The sequence below is a fragment of the Stegostoma tigrinum genome, chromosome 31 (assembly GCF_030684315.1).
Source record: "Stegostoma tigrinum isolate sSteTig4 chromosome 31, sSteTig4.hap1, whole genome shotgun sequence".
NCBI classification, from domain to species: domain Eukaryota; kingdom Metazoa; phylum Chordata; class Chondrichthyes; order Orectolobiformes; family Stegostomatidae; genus Stegostoma; species Stegostoma tigrinum.
The window spans coordinates 17,240,667-17,256,261 of record NC_081384.1 but is presented as its reverse complement, the minus strand read 5'-3'; the positions used below and the strand labels follow the sequence as shown (position 1 = coordinate 17,256,261).

At 38.4% G+C, this 15,595-nt stretch overlaps 1 protein-coding gene across 6 annotated transcripts in view; it reads left to right on the top strand.

The window, feature by feature from the left end:
* Positions 1–10,122, top strand: part of LOC125466345 (MAGUK p55 subfamily member 3-like) — a 98,806-nt gene extending 88,684 nt beyond the window's left edge. For 4 of the 6 annotated variants that reach the window (XM_048560735.2, XM_048560731.2, XM_048560733.2 and 1 more), the window contains one exon: positions 429–3,799. In XM_048560735.2, coding sequence (XP_048416692.1) covers positions 429–608 — 180 coding nt within the window. In that variant the 3' untranslated portion in view covers positions 609–3,799. Of the gene's footprint in view, positions 1–428 lie in introns of all 6 variants that reach the window. The other 2 variants (XM_048560734.2, XM_048560732.2) reach the window with 2 other exon arrangements.
* The last annotated feature ends 5,473 nt before the right edge of the window (positions 10,123–15,595 follow it).

Here is a 15,595-nt window from a genome sequence, read left to right as displayed (position 1 = left end):
ATGTAGAGACACAGAAGTGAACGGGAGTGGAAAGAAGCAAAACAAAATCCCTTACTTTGGTGCATCTGAGTATAAAGCATTCCACTGTAATACCAGAATGCAAGTTTTCTAACCTTGACGATGTTCTATAAATCACTTGGCAATTTCACAGTTCACATAAAAAAGTGTGAGTTAAACATTCAGCTGGTATAATTGCTGACAGAATTCACATAAACTTCAAACCCATGTGAAAAACAGTATCCTTAAATCACATACAAATAATTTATTATTCATTGGCCTCTGATAATAATCTGTGGCCCCCATGTGGTTTCAGCCTTTCTACATTTGTGAATAATTTCCATTTCCAGTGGGATTTTCTGTGCTTTTTAGTCTGTTTGTATTCAACATAGTATTGATCTTACAGTCAAAATTCTGTTCTCCAATTGCAGGAAGACAAGTATCAGGAAATGGTCCAGTCAGCAGCTTATATTGAAGAGCAGTATGGTCATCTGATCGATAAAGTCCTAGTGAAGGGTGACCTTCAGACTGCATGCAGTGAATTGAGGACAATTCTGGAGAGTATAGAAAGGGATACATTCTGGGTACCTGCTAGCTGGGTTCGTTCGTAGCTGTACCAATCCAAATGGAGGAGCATAATTATGATACCACCTTCTGACCATCAAATATTAATGGGTGGCTTAAGATAGTTTATGCACATGACAAACAAATGTATGATCACAGTGCACTCCAATTAAGTGCAGAAAATCAAACTTGGCATTATTTTTGATAACTTGTGGTGATACATAATATAAAGGAGTCTCTTTAAGCAACATAACTTATGAACACAAATTAATTCATCTGGAAATATAACCATTCTGAATGTAATGCTGGATTTGTTGGGGATCATTTAAGTTTCAAGCTCAATGTTAACATTTTGGGACTGGGACGAAAGGGAAGCAGGGTGAGGAATATTCCTTTGATATATTAGAAGCATCTTCTTCAAAGAGGTATTTGTGATTTTACTCTACCCAAATCCCAGGGAAAATCTTCTCTCAGCTGAGCCCTACTGAGTAAATAAATAGTGAAGTGATCAAATCTCTGCAAAAGGGAAGTGTTGAGCAGAAAACAGTTCTTATCCTTCTATTATACGTAATGTGTCACAGAAATGACAGAAAAGACACTGTAGTCAATCAGGGACAATAAAGCAAATTTTATGAACTTGTACTCCCAGCAAGTAAGGCAGTCTGCCGAGCATGAATATTTTTAAATTCAGTTTAATGCATACGTACACAGTGGATCTCCATAAACTGTTAAATCTGGTGAAGCAGGTACAATTTACCAAACAGCCATTTTGCATATTGACAATGTGTTGAATAGAAATTTTGTTGTAACTATGTAATTTCTAGAAGCTTAAATACTATTTAAATTTAGTAGTTCCCCTTGTACAATTCCACAATATCAGAAATATTTAGATGGATTTTACATGTATAATTTGCCTTAATGAGGAACAAACATACAACAACCTTTCCTCCGACTGAATATAAGCATCTTCACTTACGTAAAATCATCTTAAATCATTTGCACCTTGACTTCATGAGTTGAAGATTTCCTCTGAAATAGTCGGGCTATATTTGATGGACACTCCTATGCCATCCATAACCAGGCAACTGTTCTTAATTTTGAGAAACTAATATTTTGACAAAAATTCAAATTGCCATATTTGTGAGCAGATAATTTGCAACTAAAGGTTACTAAAAGTCATTACATACATAAACTTTTCTCTATGAAAATCATCAGTCAATGGATAACTTGCCATTAATTTAATATCATCTACAATACAATCAGCTGGATGTTTTGAACATAGATAGTGGAGAGATGATGTGATGTAGATTACATCTCACTTAGTAGACACACTTTGAAAGAGCTTGCCAGTATTATGCAGCCTGTTGCCAGCTGCTGTCTGTTCTAGGATATTGAATAAACTGATAATAGTGCTCACTGTGTCAGCAATGGTAATGCTCATCATGCTGGTAAGTTGTTGAACAATGGGAAATTTAGGTCTCTTGCTATTTTTATTCATGGAGGAGATGGAACATCATGTGAATATAGAGGTTCCCTCCACCGCTAGTATTGATATATTTGGCATGCCTCACGTGCATTTACCAGTAGAACATAGAACATTACAGCACAGTACAGGCCCTTCGGCCCTCGATGTTGTGCTGACCTGTCATACCAATCTGAAGCCCATCTAACCTACACTATTCCATCTACGTCCATATGCTTGTCCAATGACGACTTAAATGTACTTAAAGTTGGCGAATCTACTACCATTGCTTTATTCCTGGCCAGTACATCAATTCATGTGCGAGCCATCCTATGCATTCAATACCCAGGTGTCATTGATTTCAAAGGTATATGACATCCTGGTGTAACACTTCTGATATTAGGATCTGTTTTCCCTTAAAATGGTTTGCCATGATACACCAAGTTGGTCTCTGTGTGGCCAAACTCAACAAATTGTCTCAAGTGCATTTTTTAGGACTGTCAGGACTGCATTTTTTTTTAGGAAAAAGATCATTTGCAACTCTTGTCATTGTTCATCTTCAGCAGTTGATGAGTGTAACTGTTCACACTGGCTCTGGCCTAAGTGTATCAGATCAACCTTGAAAATGTCTTCAATTTCACAGTCTAGAGGATCAACATGTGGGTCTAGGGGAATATCTTGGTGTTTGTGTGTGTTGGGTAATCTGCTCAGTGTGTCAAATGTAATTATCCTGACACCAGATTTATAACTCACCTCAAAAATTGTTTCCTTGGAGACCATTGACTAATTCAATGACATCACATAAGAAGAGTTCCGCCAAAGGGTGCACAGTTTGAATGTCATGAATTGTGATCACGCCAACCAGATAGTTCTGCCACACTGTACATTGGTGTGTACCAGATAGAAGATTTCAGGAAGCCAAGATGAACTGGTGTAATGACACTGCTGTGTGATTCTGCCTTTGCACAGAATTGGTGCTCCTATATATGCTGAGAGATAGTCTCACATATGCAGTACACTTGCTGATGTACATGTCCTACATCATATACAGTGATAATATGTGGGTGCAAGTCCCTCAGTTATAGCTTTTAATGTAAATCATCCTTTCAGGACATATGATATTAGTGGTTGTAAAGGCTTCTGATTGCCCATACTGTTGGCATAGTGTGTGAGGTTAACGGAAGGAAATGGTGGTCATCTTCTGAAATTTGCCTCTTGCATGGTTGGATCTGAAATTCAGCTGACTTTTCATTTGTGGAACATTTAGCACTTGCCTTGCCGCCAGTGTTGTGTTGTCCTGCCTTGTTGATCACCTGTGGTTTGCACTGGACTCTGGCTTGGCCTTTGAAAACAGATTTCTTGTCTATGGGTGCTCAATGTCCCCTGATGCCACATACTTTACAGATAAAGAAAAGCTAGAAAGCTTTCAGGTTAGTGCAGGAAAGACATTTTTACACATTTTGTTAGTGTGATGTGTATTCCTAACTATGCCTGTGTCAATGTGTGTGTTTGGTGTTGGCCATATCTATTGCATAGACAACTGCTATAATGGCTTCACACATCATGAGATGCATCAATTGAATAACTTTTTGTTGCTCGAGATCGTTCTTCAAAGCTTTAATTAATACAGAAGCCCTGCTGAATTCAACTAATGTCTCTGACAGCTCATCTGCAGAAATGTCACATTCTTGAGGATGCAGAGATCCTGCAGCATGTTATCGACACGTTGGGTGAGTGGACAAATCAATGCCAGATGCAGTATAATTTGGATAAATGTGCAGTTTTTCACTCAGGAAGCAAAACCAAGAAGGCAGATTTCCACCTGAATGACTGTAAATTGGGAGAGGGGAGTGTGCAGTGGGACCTGGGCATCCTCGTGCACCAGTTGCTGAAGGTAAGCTTGCAGGTGCAGCAGATGCTAAAGAAGGCAAATGGTATGTCGGCCTTCATTGTGAGAGGCTTTGAGTACAGGACCAGGGATGTTTTGTTGCAGTTGAGACCACACAAGAAATATTGCGTGCAATTTTGGTCTTTTCTGAGGAAGGATGCTCTTGCTCCCAAAGAAGTGCAGTGAAGGTTTACCAGGCTGATTCCAGGGATGGCAGGTCTGATATATGAGGAGAGATGGAATATGTCGGGATTGTTTTCACTAGAGTTCAGATGAATGAGGAGGGATCTCATAGAAACTTATAAAATTCTAACAGGACTAGACAGGGTTGATGGAGGGAAGATGTTCCAAATGGTGACTGTGTCCAAAACCAGGGGTCACAGTATGAGGATTCAGGGTAGACCATTCAGGAAGGAGGTGAGGAGTCACTTCATCACCGAAAGAGGGGGGAGCCTGTGGAGTTCATTACCACAGAAAGTAGTTGTTGGGAAAACTTTGAATGCTTCAAGAGGTGACTAGGTATAGCTCTTGGGGTGAATGGGATCAAAAGTTATGGGGAGAAAGCAGGATTAGGCTATTGAGTTGGATGATCGGTCATGATCATGAAGAATGGCGAAGCTGACTCAAAGGGCCAAATGGCCTCTTCCTGCTCCTATCTTCTATGTTTCTATGTTTGAAAATTTTCCTGATCTTTTCTGGATCTTTCTGTTTGAAACCTCAGATGTGTTAATCCTGCAAAGCCTTTCTTTGCAATCTGGCTCATCTATTGCTTGATTTATAAAGAAAAAGTGTGTACGTTGTTTTAATAGTTTCAAATTCAGTAAAGGTGTTGCTGGATTCTGTCCAGTCCACGGAGGTTTCTGCTGTCCTGTTATCTATTGCATATCAGCACTCTCAGAAATAGATGCTGCTGATTGTCCAAAACTTTTGAACTAGTTAGTCTTCAATTAGTCTTGCAAACATCTGCCATATAGACAGCCATTTATGATGCAATTTTGCCTTCTACAGGATATTTTGCCTGCAGCAGCAGTGTTTATATTAGCACTTGAACACAACTATCTGGATATCTGGTACTGAAGAATCTAACAGCTGTTTACGTCAGCTAACTATTATAAACAAACTTTAGATTACAGTTGAGCAGCACATATTTGGTTGCATGTTATGCTTCAAGTGATTGCTTTTTAAGATGGACTGTGAGAATTTTATACCCTCAGATCACGTGCTATGACACAATAACTGTATCATGAGCATGACTCAAAGGTATACTAACTGAGAGATACAACATAACAAATTACACTCAAAGTATCTCCAGTGTCAAACAACAGGAGGAAGTGATTCCAAGGTTAGAACAAAGTTCTTTAATTCAGATCATGTACAAAACACACAAACAATTTATCTCTTTGCCAATGTGCTAAATTTCATGACAGATATTTTTATCTTGGAAAGTGAACTTTCATAAAGATGTTATGGTTAATAAGGATCCATTCTAATTCAGGTCAAATAAATGGTAAATTCGGTACACAACACAATTTTAAAAGGCTGTTTTAATAACTGTCATAATTCCCACTTACCTCTCGTTACATTACTTATCTCAGCAAAACCCACAAATTAAATAAGGTTGCCTCTGATCCATGCGAAACACAAAGTGGCACTTTCTTCATTGCAACCTATCTTTTATATATTGATACAACACTGGAGACTGAGTGTTGGAGGAGTGAAACAACAAAGGAGCCTGAGGACAAGGGAGTGAAAATAGGTCATTAAGCACAAGGGAAGTACAGGTTAAGATAGGTTAAGATTCATCACCTGGAATGGGGTGATCTGTGCATCTTTGGACTGTTGGAGGAAACCGGAGAAATCAGACAAAACCCCCACAGACGCAGGGAGAACGTACTAACTCCACAGAGACAGCTGACCGAGGGTGGAATCAAATCTGGTCTTTTTAGGAAGATATAGTCTGATACTATATTGTGATTTTGTTTCACCTTCTCTACTACTATTAATGTTCTATTTTAAAGGCCTACTAAAAACCGACTAAGGTTGATGGACTATCCCTCAACCAACAATGAAATCTGGGAAATTCAACACAAATGTTGTGCTAGTCCGTATAATACATTCTTCGCATGGGATGTTCTTTGAGAGTTGAAACCAGTGGTACACAAACATGCAGTGTCTTATAAGCTCCAGATCCCTATAAGATCCAGGAAACCAGCACTACACCCAATAGCAAAGAAGAGAATTTCTCTTTAAGTACAGTCTGTTCGAAGGGTAACCAGCAAACTGAGTCAAACAAAATTAAGTCAATACACATGGCCCTAATTGAATTTGAATCAGAATTTAAGTCTAGTCCTCAATTTGGTAATGAGCACAAATAGTTTTTGTTAAAGAACTATGTGGTTCATGCATGATTTTCTGCACATATGTTCTGTCACCAATTTCTACAAATAGATAGAAGATGTCTAATGCACAGGACAATCTAGTGTGGAAATGAAGATTTCTGCATTTGCTACACTGGCTTGGATCATGTAGTTCCCATTTATTCTGCACAATGCATGCAATTAAATACATTCATAAGTGTTCTCAAAATAAATGATTTGCAATTGTGAGTGTAAGCTTTAACAGTCTGTATAGGTGTGACTAATTACTATAACTAGTCATTGAAATAAATGTATTGCACCAGTGTTGATATGCGACAGGATCCAAATCCCACACAGATAATCCCACTGCGGTGAGATCTGCAATATTTTTGATTAATATACACAAGGTCCCAAAGATAGCATACTATCAGTGTAATCTTCCAGTGTTAGTTGATTCTAAGCATTTGAGTTTCATGGTTAACACTTTCTATCATTAGATCATTGAGAAAGCATAAGTTCAAGAATTTTTACACTAATGTTAATCACCAGTCACAAAACAATCCTCATTAGAATAACTCTGCAAAGCGCCATCTGGGACTATTTATTTTGCAGATATGTTTTCACGGCAACATTGAAGTGCATCCCTGAACAAAGGCCAACCAACAATACTTGCTGTACACGATTGTACTTTTCTGTACAGTTATTATTTAGCCAAGCACAGAAAATATAGTCAGACTTGCAGTCAGACAATAGGGTTAGGTTTGAACTTGACCAATTGGATTGAATGGCCAACATGGTATCAGTTTATGAGATTATTCTAATGAATAAGATATTACCTACATTTTTGCCCTAAGTTAGAATTACCCACAGTTAGTGTGCAAATAATGCTTAGCAGAGGTTAGTTTTACAAGCATGCAAAAATAAACCCACAATTCACAGCCATCACAGCTGCAACAGCATTCCATGTGGTACAAAGAATAACTGAAAAGTGTCAGTGGAGAGATGTTCTGTTTATTACATAAATTTGTTTTTCGTTGTAGTGTGCAACATTGTATCTCCCCTGTTGTGTTCCAGTTGTTGCTGTATCTTCAATGCAGTCAGTGATCACCTATAAAAATAGAAGTTATTAATCGTGTAAATATAACTAAAGCAGAAGTGAAAAGTGTAATCAATTTTATTCAATGGGTATTGTAGCACAGATGGCATTGTGCAAATGACAAATTTGGGACTATACATATTGCTTGAATCAAAGCCAAACATTTTTCTTCTTAATTATAACCTGAATATTGTTTTATATAAGAACAATATTTTAAGAAGTGGCATGTTTTTAAAAGAAATGTGTATAAGAATTTGTTGTTTTGTTTCTGTTTTCAGATGTATTGTTATGTAGTTTATATGCACAAAAGTGTAAGATAAAACCTTATTTGTTTGAATGCTGTTTACAAGAACAATAAGTATTGGTAATCAAATTCCACTGTGTCCATAAGTTGTTTCATTTTGTTTCTTGCATAAAGATTAACAACAATCAAGATCAAAATGTTTCTGGGAAAGCTGAATCAATTCCCTTATCAAACTACTTACATTATAGGGTCTCCAAATACACATTTCATTATTTACAGCTGGCTATTCTGTTCTTCAGAATCCATCAGTGGCTTTTTCATTTTACTCACATGCATACCAACAGGACTGCAGTGCAGAATGAGGCCATCTCTCCCACTGAGTCCATGACAACCCTCTGATGTGTCCAGACACAATACCCACCCTATCTATGTATCCCTGCATTTAGCATGGCTAATCTACCTACCCTACACATTCCTGGATACCATGGGACAATTCAGCGTGGTCAGTCCACCTAAGCTGCACATCTTTGGACAATGAGAGGAAACTAGCACTCCCAGAGGAAATCCACACAGACACAACTGCATATTCCAGACAGACTTTGCCCGAGGCTAGAATCAAAACCAGGTCCTTGGCACTGTGAGGCAGCAGTGGTAACCACGGAGCCACTGTGCCACCCCTGAACCACCATGCCACTCTGAGCTACCATTACTGCCAGTGAAAGTCACCACTGAGTTCCCATGCCTGCTCACTTTCTCACATTTCCCTCACCACAGTCTCAAAACAACTTTCATCATCTAAACATAGGCATCTAACTCAACGTACTTAAGTTTGCCAAAATCAGGAAATCAGATGGAGCATACAACAGGCATGGAGGAGATGCAAATTTCACCTCTTTAAAGTTTAAGCGGGGTATTCAGGAGTAAACTCAACCCTATTTGTCCAAACAAATTGAAGACGGTTAAAATCAGATGCCAATGCAAATTACTTCATCCATTTATTATGTATTAAACAAGTACTTCCTTGCAAAGGAGCTAGAGGAGTATATATATTTTTCTAAGTCAAATTACATTCATAGAGGAGACCATTTGGATCAAAGCCACATAGCAGTTATTACAGCAAACTTGCAGTAATTAACACAGGAAGTAAATTTGATGAACACATACTGTTTATTGCATGGGAATAAGCAAACAGAAATACAACAAAAAGCCAATTGTGTGCAATCCATTTGTCTAACTGTTGTGTTGTTTTATCTTAATTTGAACTTAATCTGTTTGCAGGTGGAGAAGGCATATACCAATTCCCAGATGGTCTTTCACCCACCATGAGATGGAAGCCATTTAATTTCTCTACTTTAAACTTGGAGTGTGAATAACTTAATTTGTTGCATTTTTTTATTTGCTAATTCCTGTTTAATAAATACCTTGTGCTCATTAAATTAGCTCTTCAGTGTTAAATAGTATAACTTGCCGTATGAGGCATGTGAATACAAGGCGATAGAAACAAACAACCTACATCTCCCACAACAAGAAGCACTTTGTTAATGAGTGAATTAATTTACATTGGCATCTGATTTTGAAGGTCTTCAATTGACTTAGGAAAATTAATAAGGGAGGTCAAATGTTATACTTCCTTGTTCATGACTGGCTATTCCATTACTGGGGGGTCATCAAAGAGTCAATCTCTGTTTCACTTAACTCACATGCACATCAGCAAGACTTCCATGATGAAAGTCACCAATGAGATTCTATAGCTTACTGTGGCTTTTCAGCATCTTTATCGATTTCTCACTTTTCCTCTCCATGGTCTACATGACTTCATTCCTGTTTTAACCTTAATTGTCAAAATGCAGTCAACTCAGTCAAATAATTTTTATGTTGGCCCAGTCAATAATTCCATGCATCACCAATTAAAGCTGTGCAAAATCTTGCAGCAATGATTCAAAACAGGACGATAGTAAATCAAAAATGTTAAAATTTACAAGCATACTCAAAAACTTACCAACCTTGCCAGGATATTGCTCATCATTCAATCATCTGTAAAGACCAATATTTTCCTCAAAAGGAGTTCTAGAAATACTTTCAAAATGTAATTCAAGTTTATAAGAAAACAACATTTCAAAGAAGAGATCAATGGATTTTCATTGGGTGAGTGATGTAGAACAAAGATGATCAAAGGAGTTGGGTTCATAACATAAGCCATGATCTAATTAAATTATGCAAGTGGCTCAGGGAATTCAATGTCCTACTTTACGTTTCTTCTTGCAACACCAACTTTGAAGCTTCCTTTACAAGAACGTTAATAAACCCAGACAATAAGGAAATCATTGGGTTTTGTATTACTGTATTTGCTATAACAGTTACAGTGGTATAAAACTAGCAGTTTCATGCAAATGCAGACTAAAGGTTAATAATTGGCTGTTGAAATAGCACAAGCCAAGAAGAATAATTGATTTACTGGAAAGTTAAATTGCACATTATTTGAAAGCATGAAAATGCTAGCAAACAATGCTTTAAACAAGGAACAAAAACAAAGTTGCTGGAAAAGCTCAGCAGGCCTGACAGCATCTGTGAAGGAAAAAACAGAGTTAAGATTTTGGGTTTAGTGACCCTTTCTCAGAACCTAAGGATGTTGCCAGACCTGCTGAGCTTCTCCAGCAACTTTGTTTTTGTTCCTGATTTACAGCACCCACAGTCCTTTCAGTTTTTGCTTTAAACAAAATGTACTGCACAACTCTCAGAACCAAAATCCAGGTGAAATGTATTATCATATGTCTCTAAATAATGTCTGGTGGTGACAATATATGCATCTGTTCACATTTATTTATAGACTCTGATTTTTCTGCCAAACATGTAATAAATACTTTTCACATTCTCCTTGCTGACAGCTGTTCACTGATCTTTTACACACTGATAAGCAGAGATTTTCATTAGCTCAGGTCTTTTTTCAATTTGGCACCCTTAACAAGGGATGTGAAAAATGCAGGTAAAAGTGTGGCTTGTAACCAATCAGTTTGAAACATCGTCACCAAAACGTATGTGTGGGGCGAGATTTTAAGTCTTTCAAATCTCACCCTCCACCACCCTCAAATTCCATCCAGTGCAAAGTTGAAATCAGTCTAACTACGAACATGTAAATATTATGCAGAAAGCCCAAATTACATTTAAATGATTTACAGAAAACAGATTTTTTTTAAAAAATGGAAATACAGACAATATTATATCATTTATTCTTACATCACTTTATTTGTTTTTAAATCTGTTATTTTAATTTTCTTCTGAATGAATCCCACATAACTGGAGTTAGTATTTCCTGGTCAAATAGGTTTTTTAGCAAAATTAAAACATATAATGTTCTGTACAAAGCTCATTTACTTCCAAATATAATAACCCTAATATTTTCATATGACTTTGGTGTCAAGATAGTATCTCAAACTGATGGATTTCAGTGCTCTGTCTATTGGTGAGGATCACTACAGCACACAATATGGAGGAACAAGGTACCGCCCACAGCAAAATCTACATTTCCATAATTAATGCTTGTGCACACACCAGAAGGTGCTGTCACAATTATTTGGTATTATTAGTGTGATCACTGATCCCCTCACAATTAATAATCAACAAGATTCACATGAGTTGGACTGAAGGGTCTGTTTTTGTGCTACATGATTCTACAATAACTGACATCTTTCTATACTGTCAGTATGCCCTATTTAAAACCTCACATTGTTAGAAATATTCAATAATTTGTTTAATCAGGTGACCCCATAGTTGCCAAAGTGGCTGTGAAAATTCACTTTCATGGTTTTACCATCTTGTAACTTTAAAAGTACCAAACTCTTTCACCTCAAAGCCACTAATTGTTTGAAGCAATAATTTTCACAGAGTTAAATTAACTATTCCAACTGTAGTAATTTGAAAACTAATCTTCTGTCTTCATTTCAAGCTTTTTTTTCAAATATGTGAGTAAAAGCAAAATAGTCAAGCACAACAATGTTCCTTTCATAATGTAAGGTGCTACCTTTTGTGTCACAAGATCAAAATAGTATCTTCCTGGTTCTTTTGCAATACTTTGCAAACGCTTTGCAAAGTTCAAGTTCTCTTCTGCAATTTTTTGCAGTTCAGTGGTTCTTTCCTCCTTGTTCAAACTATAAAAAAATTCAAACATTACAGACTTTAAAGTACCAGTAAAAGTTTTTGTGTACTTATTAAAGATCTATATTAGCCCAAAGTTTGGATATCAGAGATCCTCATATTAATTCCATTCTTATTAAAGATCTGTATTAGCCCAAAGTTTGATTGAACGTTTGGATATCAGAGATCCTCATATTCCATTCTTATTAAAGATCTGTATTAGCCCAAAGTTTGATTGAATGCATGGATATCAGAGATCCTCATATTAATTCCATTCTTTGAATGTCAACTGTAAACCTAGGTACGGTGAAAGTAGTTTTCCTGTACTAAAAGAACAAACATTTTCTGTATGCAATTTTCCATGTAATTATGACCAAATTCATGATAGGTATTTCTGGTCCATCAAAGTTTATGCGTAGCCATTATGTTCCTATTATTTAAGTTATTTACAACGATTTCTAAATTAGAAATAAACAATCTTGAAATCTTTGCTTGCTCCATCATTTGCAAACTCAGTTAGGGAATAATGCACTTTATTGATTGGAATAATGATAGAGAAATGAGTAAGAACAAATGACATACCTTCCACGTCTTATCTTATTCCAGCAATCAGTGTGCGGTGCACTCAACATTATTTGGGCCAGCCGGTATATCAGCTTCAGATTTTCTTTTCTAATGGCTTCTTTCTGTAGTTTTAGCTATGACAACAGGAGCAATTGATTCTAATTAATGCATACCTGATAAATTAGAATATCTGTTGTAAGCCAATCTTAATGGCAATTAGCTACAACTAAATTTTACTAAACTTTGCAAATGTAGTTAATGCTCCATATGAAAGGTTATCTATGAAAATCTAACAGGGATGGTAACACAACAAAAGGAAATACAAGAAAAAAGCAATCATCCCATGGCATGCACCCTATTATCTTAATTCACTGAACAAGAATAGCTGAGTATTAAATGTGCCTAATAAAGTTCTTCCCACTACTCTGCAAATTATTTCAAACATTTACCACCCTTTCAGCACACTTGTGGGTTTTCAAAATTTGTTTTAAGTTTATTTTTCGCTATATGAATAAACATCCCGTACCATAATTTCCTAACTTACTTTACGATAATAATTCAGAACTTTCCTTAAAACAGATATTTATTGTTTACCTCTTGCAGCCGACGAGATTTTCCTCGTGCTTTGATGAATGATGCTGGCTTGTTGTCAATCATTTCTTTTGTTTTGAAATGAAAAATACATTCAACGTAATGTGGGATTGTTTAAAAATGGCACACTCACTAAGCAACATGGATATAAATCTGTACATGGTATATGGTACTAACAAAGTACTTCAGTAACAGGTTTGGATGAACAGTGAAGGTCTTGACGTGTATTCAAAGCGACCACATTTACAAAAGACAAGTTACCTCCAACGATTTCTTTGTGGAAACATTGAAACACATTGATTTGATTTGATTTGATTTGATTTTTTGTTGTCAAATGTATCTAAGTACAGTGAAAAGTTTTGTTTTGCAAGCAGCACAGGCAGATCATAGCAAACAAGGACAACCAGATTATAGAGTGAGGCATACAATGTTACAACTACACAGCAGGTGCCCAAAGCAAGGTCAACATGAGATTTGAAATTAGAAATGTCCATTTGGCAGATCAAGAAATGTTTTGGATGTTGTATACAAACATTTTTAAAGGGCATTTTATAAAATGCTATTTTGGTGGATTTTGGTAATATTAAGTCATATCAAATTAAAAGGAACGCAGCAGAATGTTTACTTAATGACATAATGGACAGGGAACAATAGTTAATTATTTTTCACATGAACAGATATAAAAATTTCTTGTTCTCTAGAGTCAGTGTTGGGACTGCATCAGCAATTTAGATTTGGCCATAAAAGGCCAGTAATGAAATGTGTAAACAGCGCAAAACATGGAGTGTAACAACGAAAAAGACCGTTGTTGAAATGAGGAAGATATTGACAAAATTATGGATTGGTGAAATTACTTTTATAAACTGGGTCAGAAAGCACATGGCACCAGGTTATAGTCCAGCAGGTTTATCTGAAAACAGAAGCTTTCAGAGCTAGTTCCTTCTTCAGATGTTAGTGAGAGAGATGGCATCAGACACAGAATTTATAAATAAAAGATCAGCAGGTTACACAACTGATGAGAGAAAGTAGGAACTCCTGATGCTGGAGTCTGAGATAACACAGTGTGGAGCTGGATGAACACAGCAGGCCGGGCAGAAGCAGAGGAGCAGGAAAGCTGATGTTTTCGGTCGGGACCCTTCTCCAGAGATGGGGGAGGGGAAGGGAGCTCTGAAATAAATTGACAGTTGCGGTGGGGGGGGGGGGGGCGGCATGGTGATAGCAGGTAGTTAGTGGAGTGGAGTGGATAAGGTGGGAGAGAAGACGGACAGGTCGAGGAGGCAGGGATGAAGTTAGTAAAGGTGAGTGTAGCTAGGTGGTGGTGGGGATTGGTCAGTGAGGTAGGAGAGAAGACAGACAGGTGAAGGAGACGGGGATGAGAGGGGGGTTGGTCTTGGGATGCGGTCAGGGTTGCGGAGAATTTGAAACTAGTAGAGTCCACATTGAGACTATTAGGTTGTAGGCTCCCAAGGCAGAATATGAGGTGCTGCTCCTCCAGTTTTCGGGTGGCATCGTTGTAACACTGGAGGAGGCCCAGGATGGACATGTTGCCTAGGGAGTGGAAGGGGGAGTTGAAGTGGTTTGCGACTAGAAGGTGTTATCATTTGTTGCAAACCGAGCTGTACAAGTGGTGAGAAGAGGTGTAATCTGGGTAGCTGTGGGAGTTGGTGGGCTTGAAATAGATATCAGTTTCCAGGTGGTTGCCAGAGATTGAGACAGAGAGGTCCAGGAAGGAGAGGGAGGTATCAGAGATGGTCCAGGTGAATTTGAGGTTGGGGTGAAAGGTGTTAGTAAAGTTGATGAACTGTTCGAGCTCCTCATGGGATCACAAGGTGGCGCCAAAACAGTTATCAATATAGCTGAGGAAAAGGTGGGGGATAGTGCCAGTGTAGACCGGAAGAGGGAATGTTCCATGTACCCTACAAAGAGGCAGACAAAGCTTGGGCCCATGCAGGTACCCATGGCCACCCCCATTGTCTGTAGGGAATGGGAGGAGTTGAAGGAGAAGTTGTTGAGGGTGAGGACGAGTTCAGTTGAGCGGATGAGGGTGTCGATGGAGGGGGACAGGTCAGGCCTGTGGGACAGGAAGAAGCGGAGGGCCTTTAGGCCTTCTGTATGGGGAATGCAAGTGCACAGGAATTGGATATCATTAGTGAAGATGAGGTGTTGGGTGCCAGGGAATTGGAGGTTTTGGAGGAGGTGGAGGGCATGGGTGGTGTCCCGGACGTAGGTGGGGAGTTCCCAGGGGGAGAAAATAGAGTCGAGATAAGAGGAGATCAGTTCGGTGGGATAGGAGAAGGCGGACACAATGAGTTGACCAGGGCAGTCGGGTTTGTGGATTTTGGGAAGGAGATTGGAACAGGCGGTGCGGGGTTCGAGGACGACAAGGTTGAGGCTGTGGGTCGGAGGTCACCTGAGGTGATGAGGTTACGGATGGTCTGGGAGATGATGTGTTGATGGTCAGGGGTGGGGTCATGATCAAGGGGGCAATAGGAGGAGTTGGCACCTGGCCTCGGCATTGTAAAGGTCGGTGTGCCATACCACTACTGCATCTCCTTCATCTGCGGGTTTGATAGTGAGGTTATGGTTGGAGAGGAGGGCTCCACTTTCTGTGAGGGAGAGGTAGGAGTGGATGAGAGGGGTGGAGAGGTTGAGGCAATTGATGTCACTGTTCGATGTTCAGGCATGAACAGTGCTCACTGAT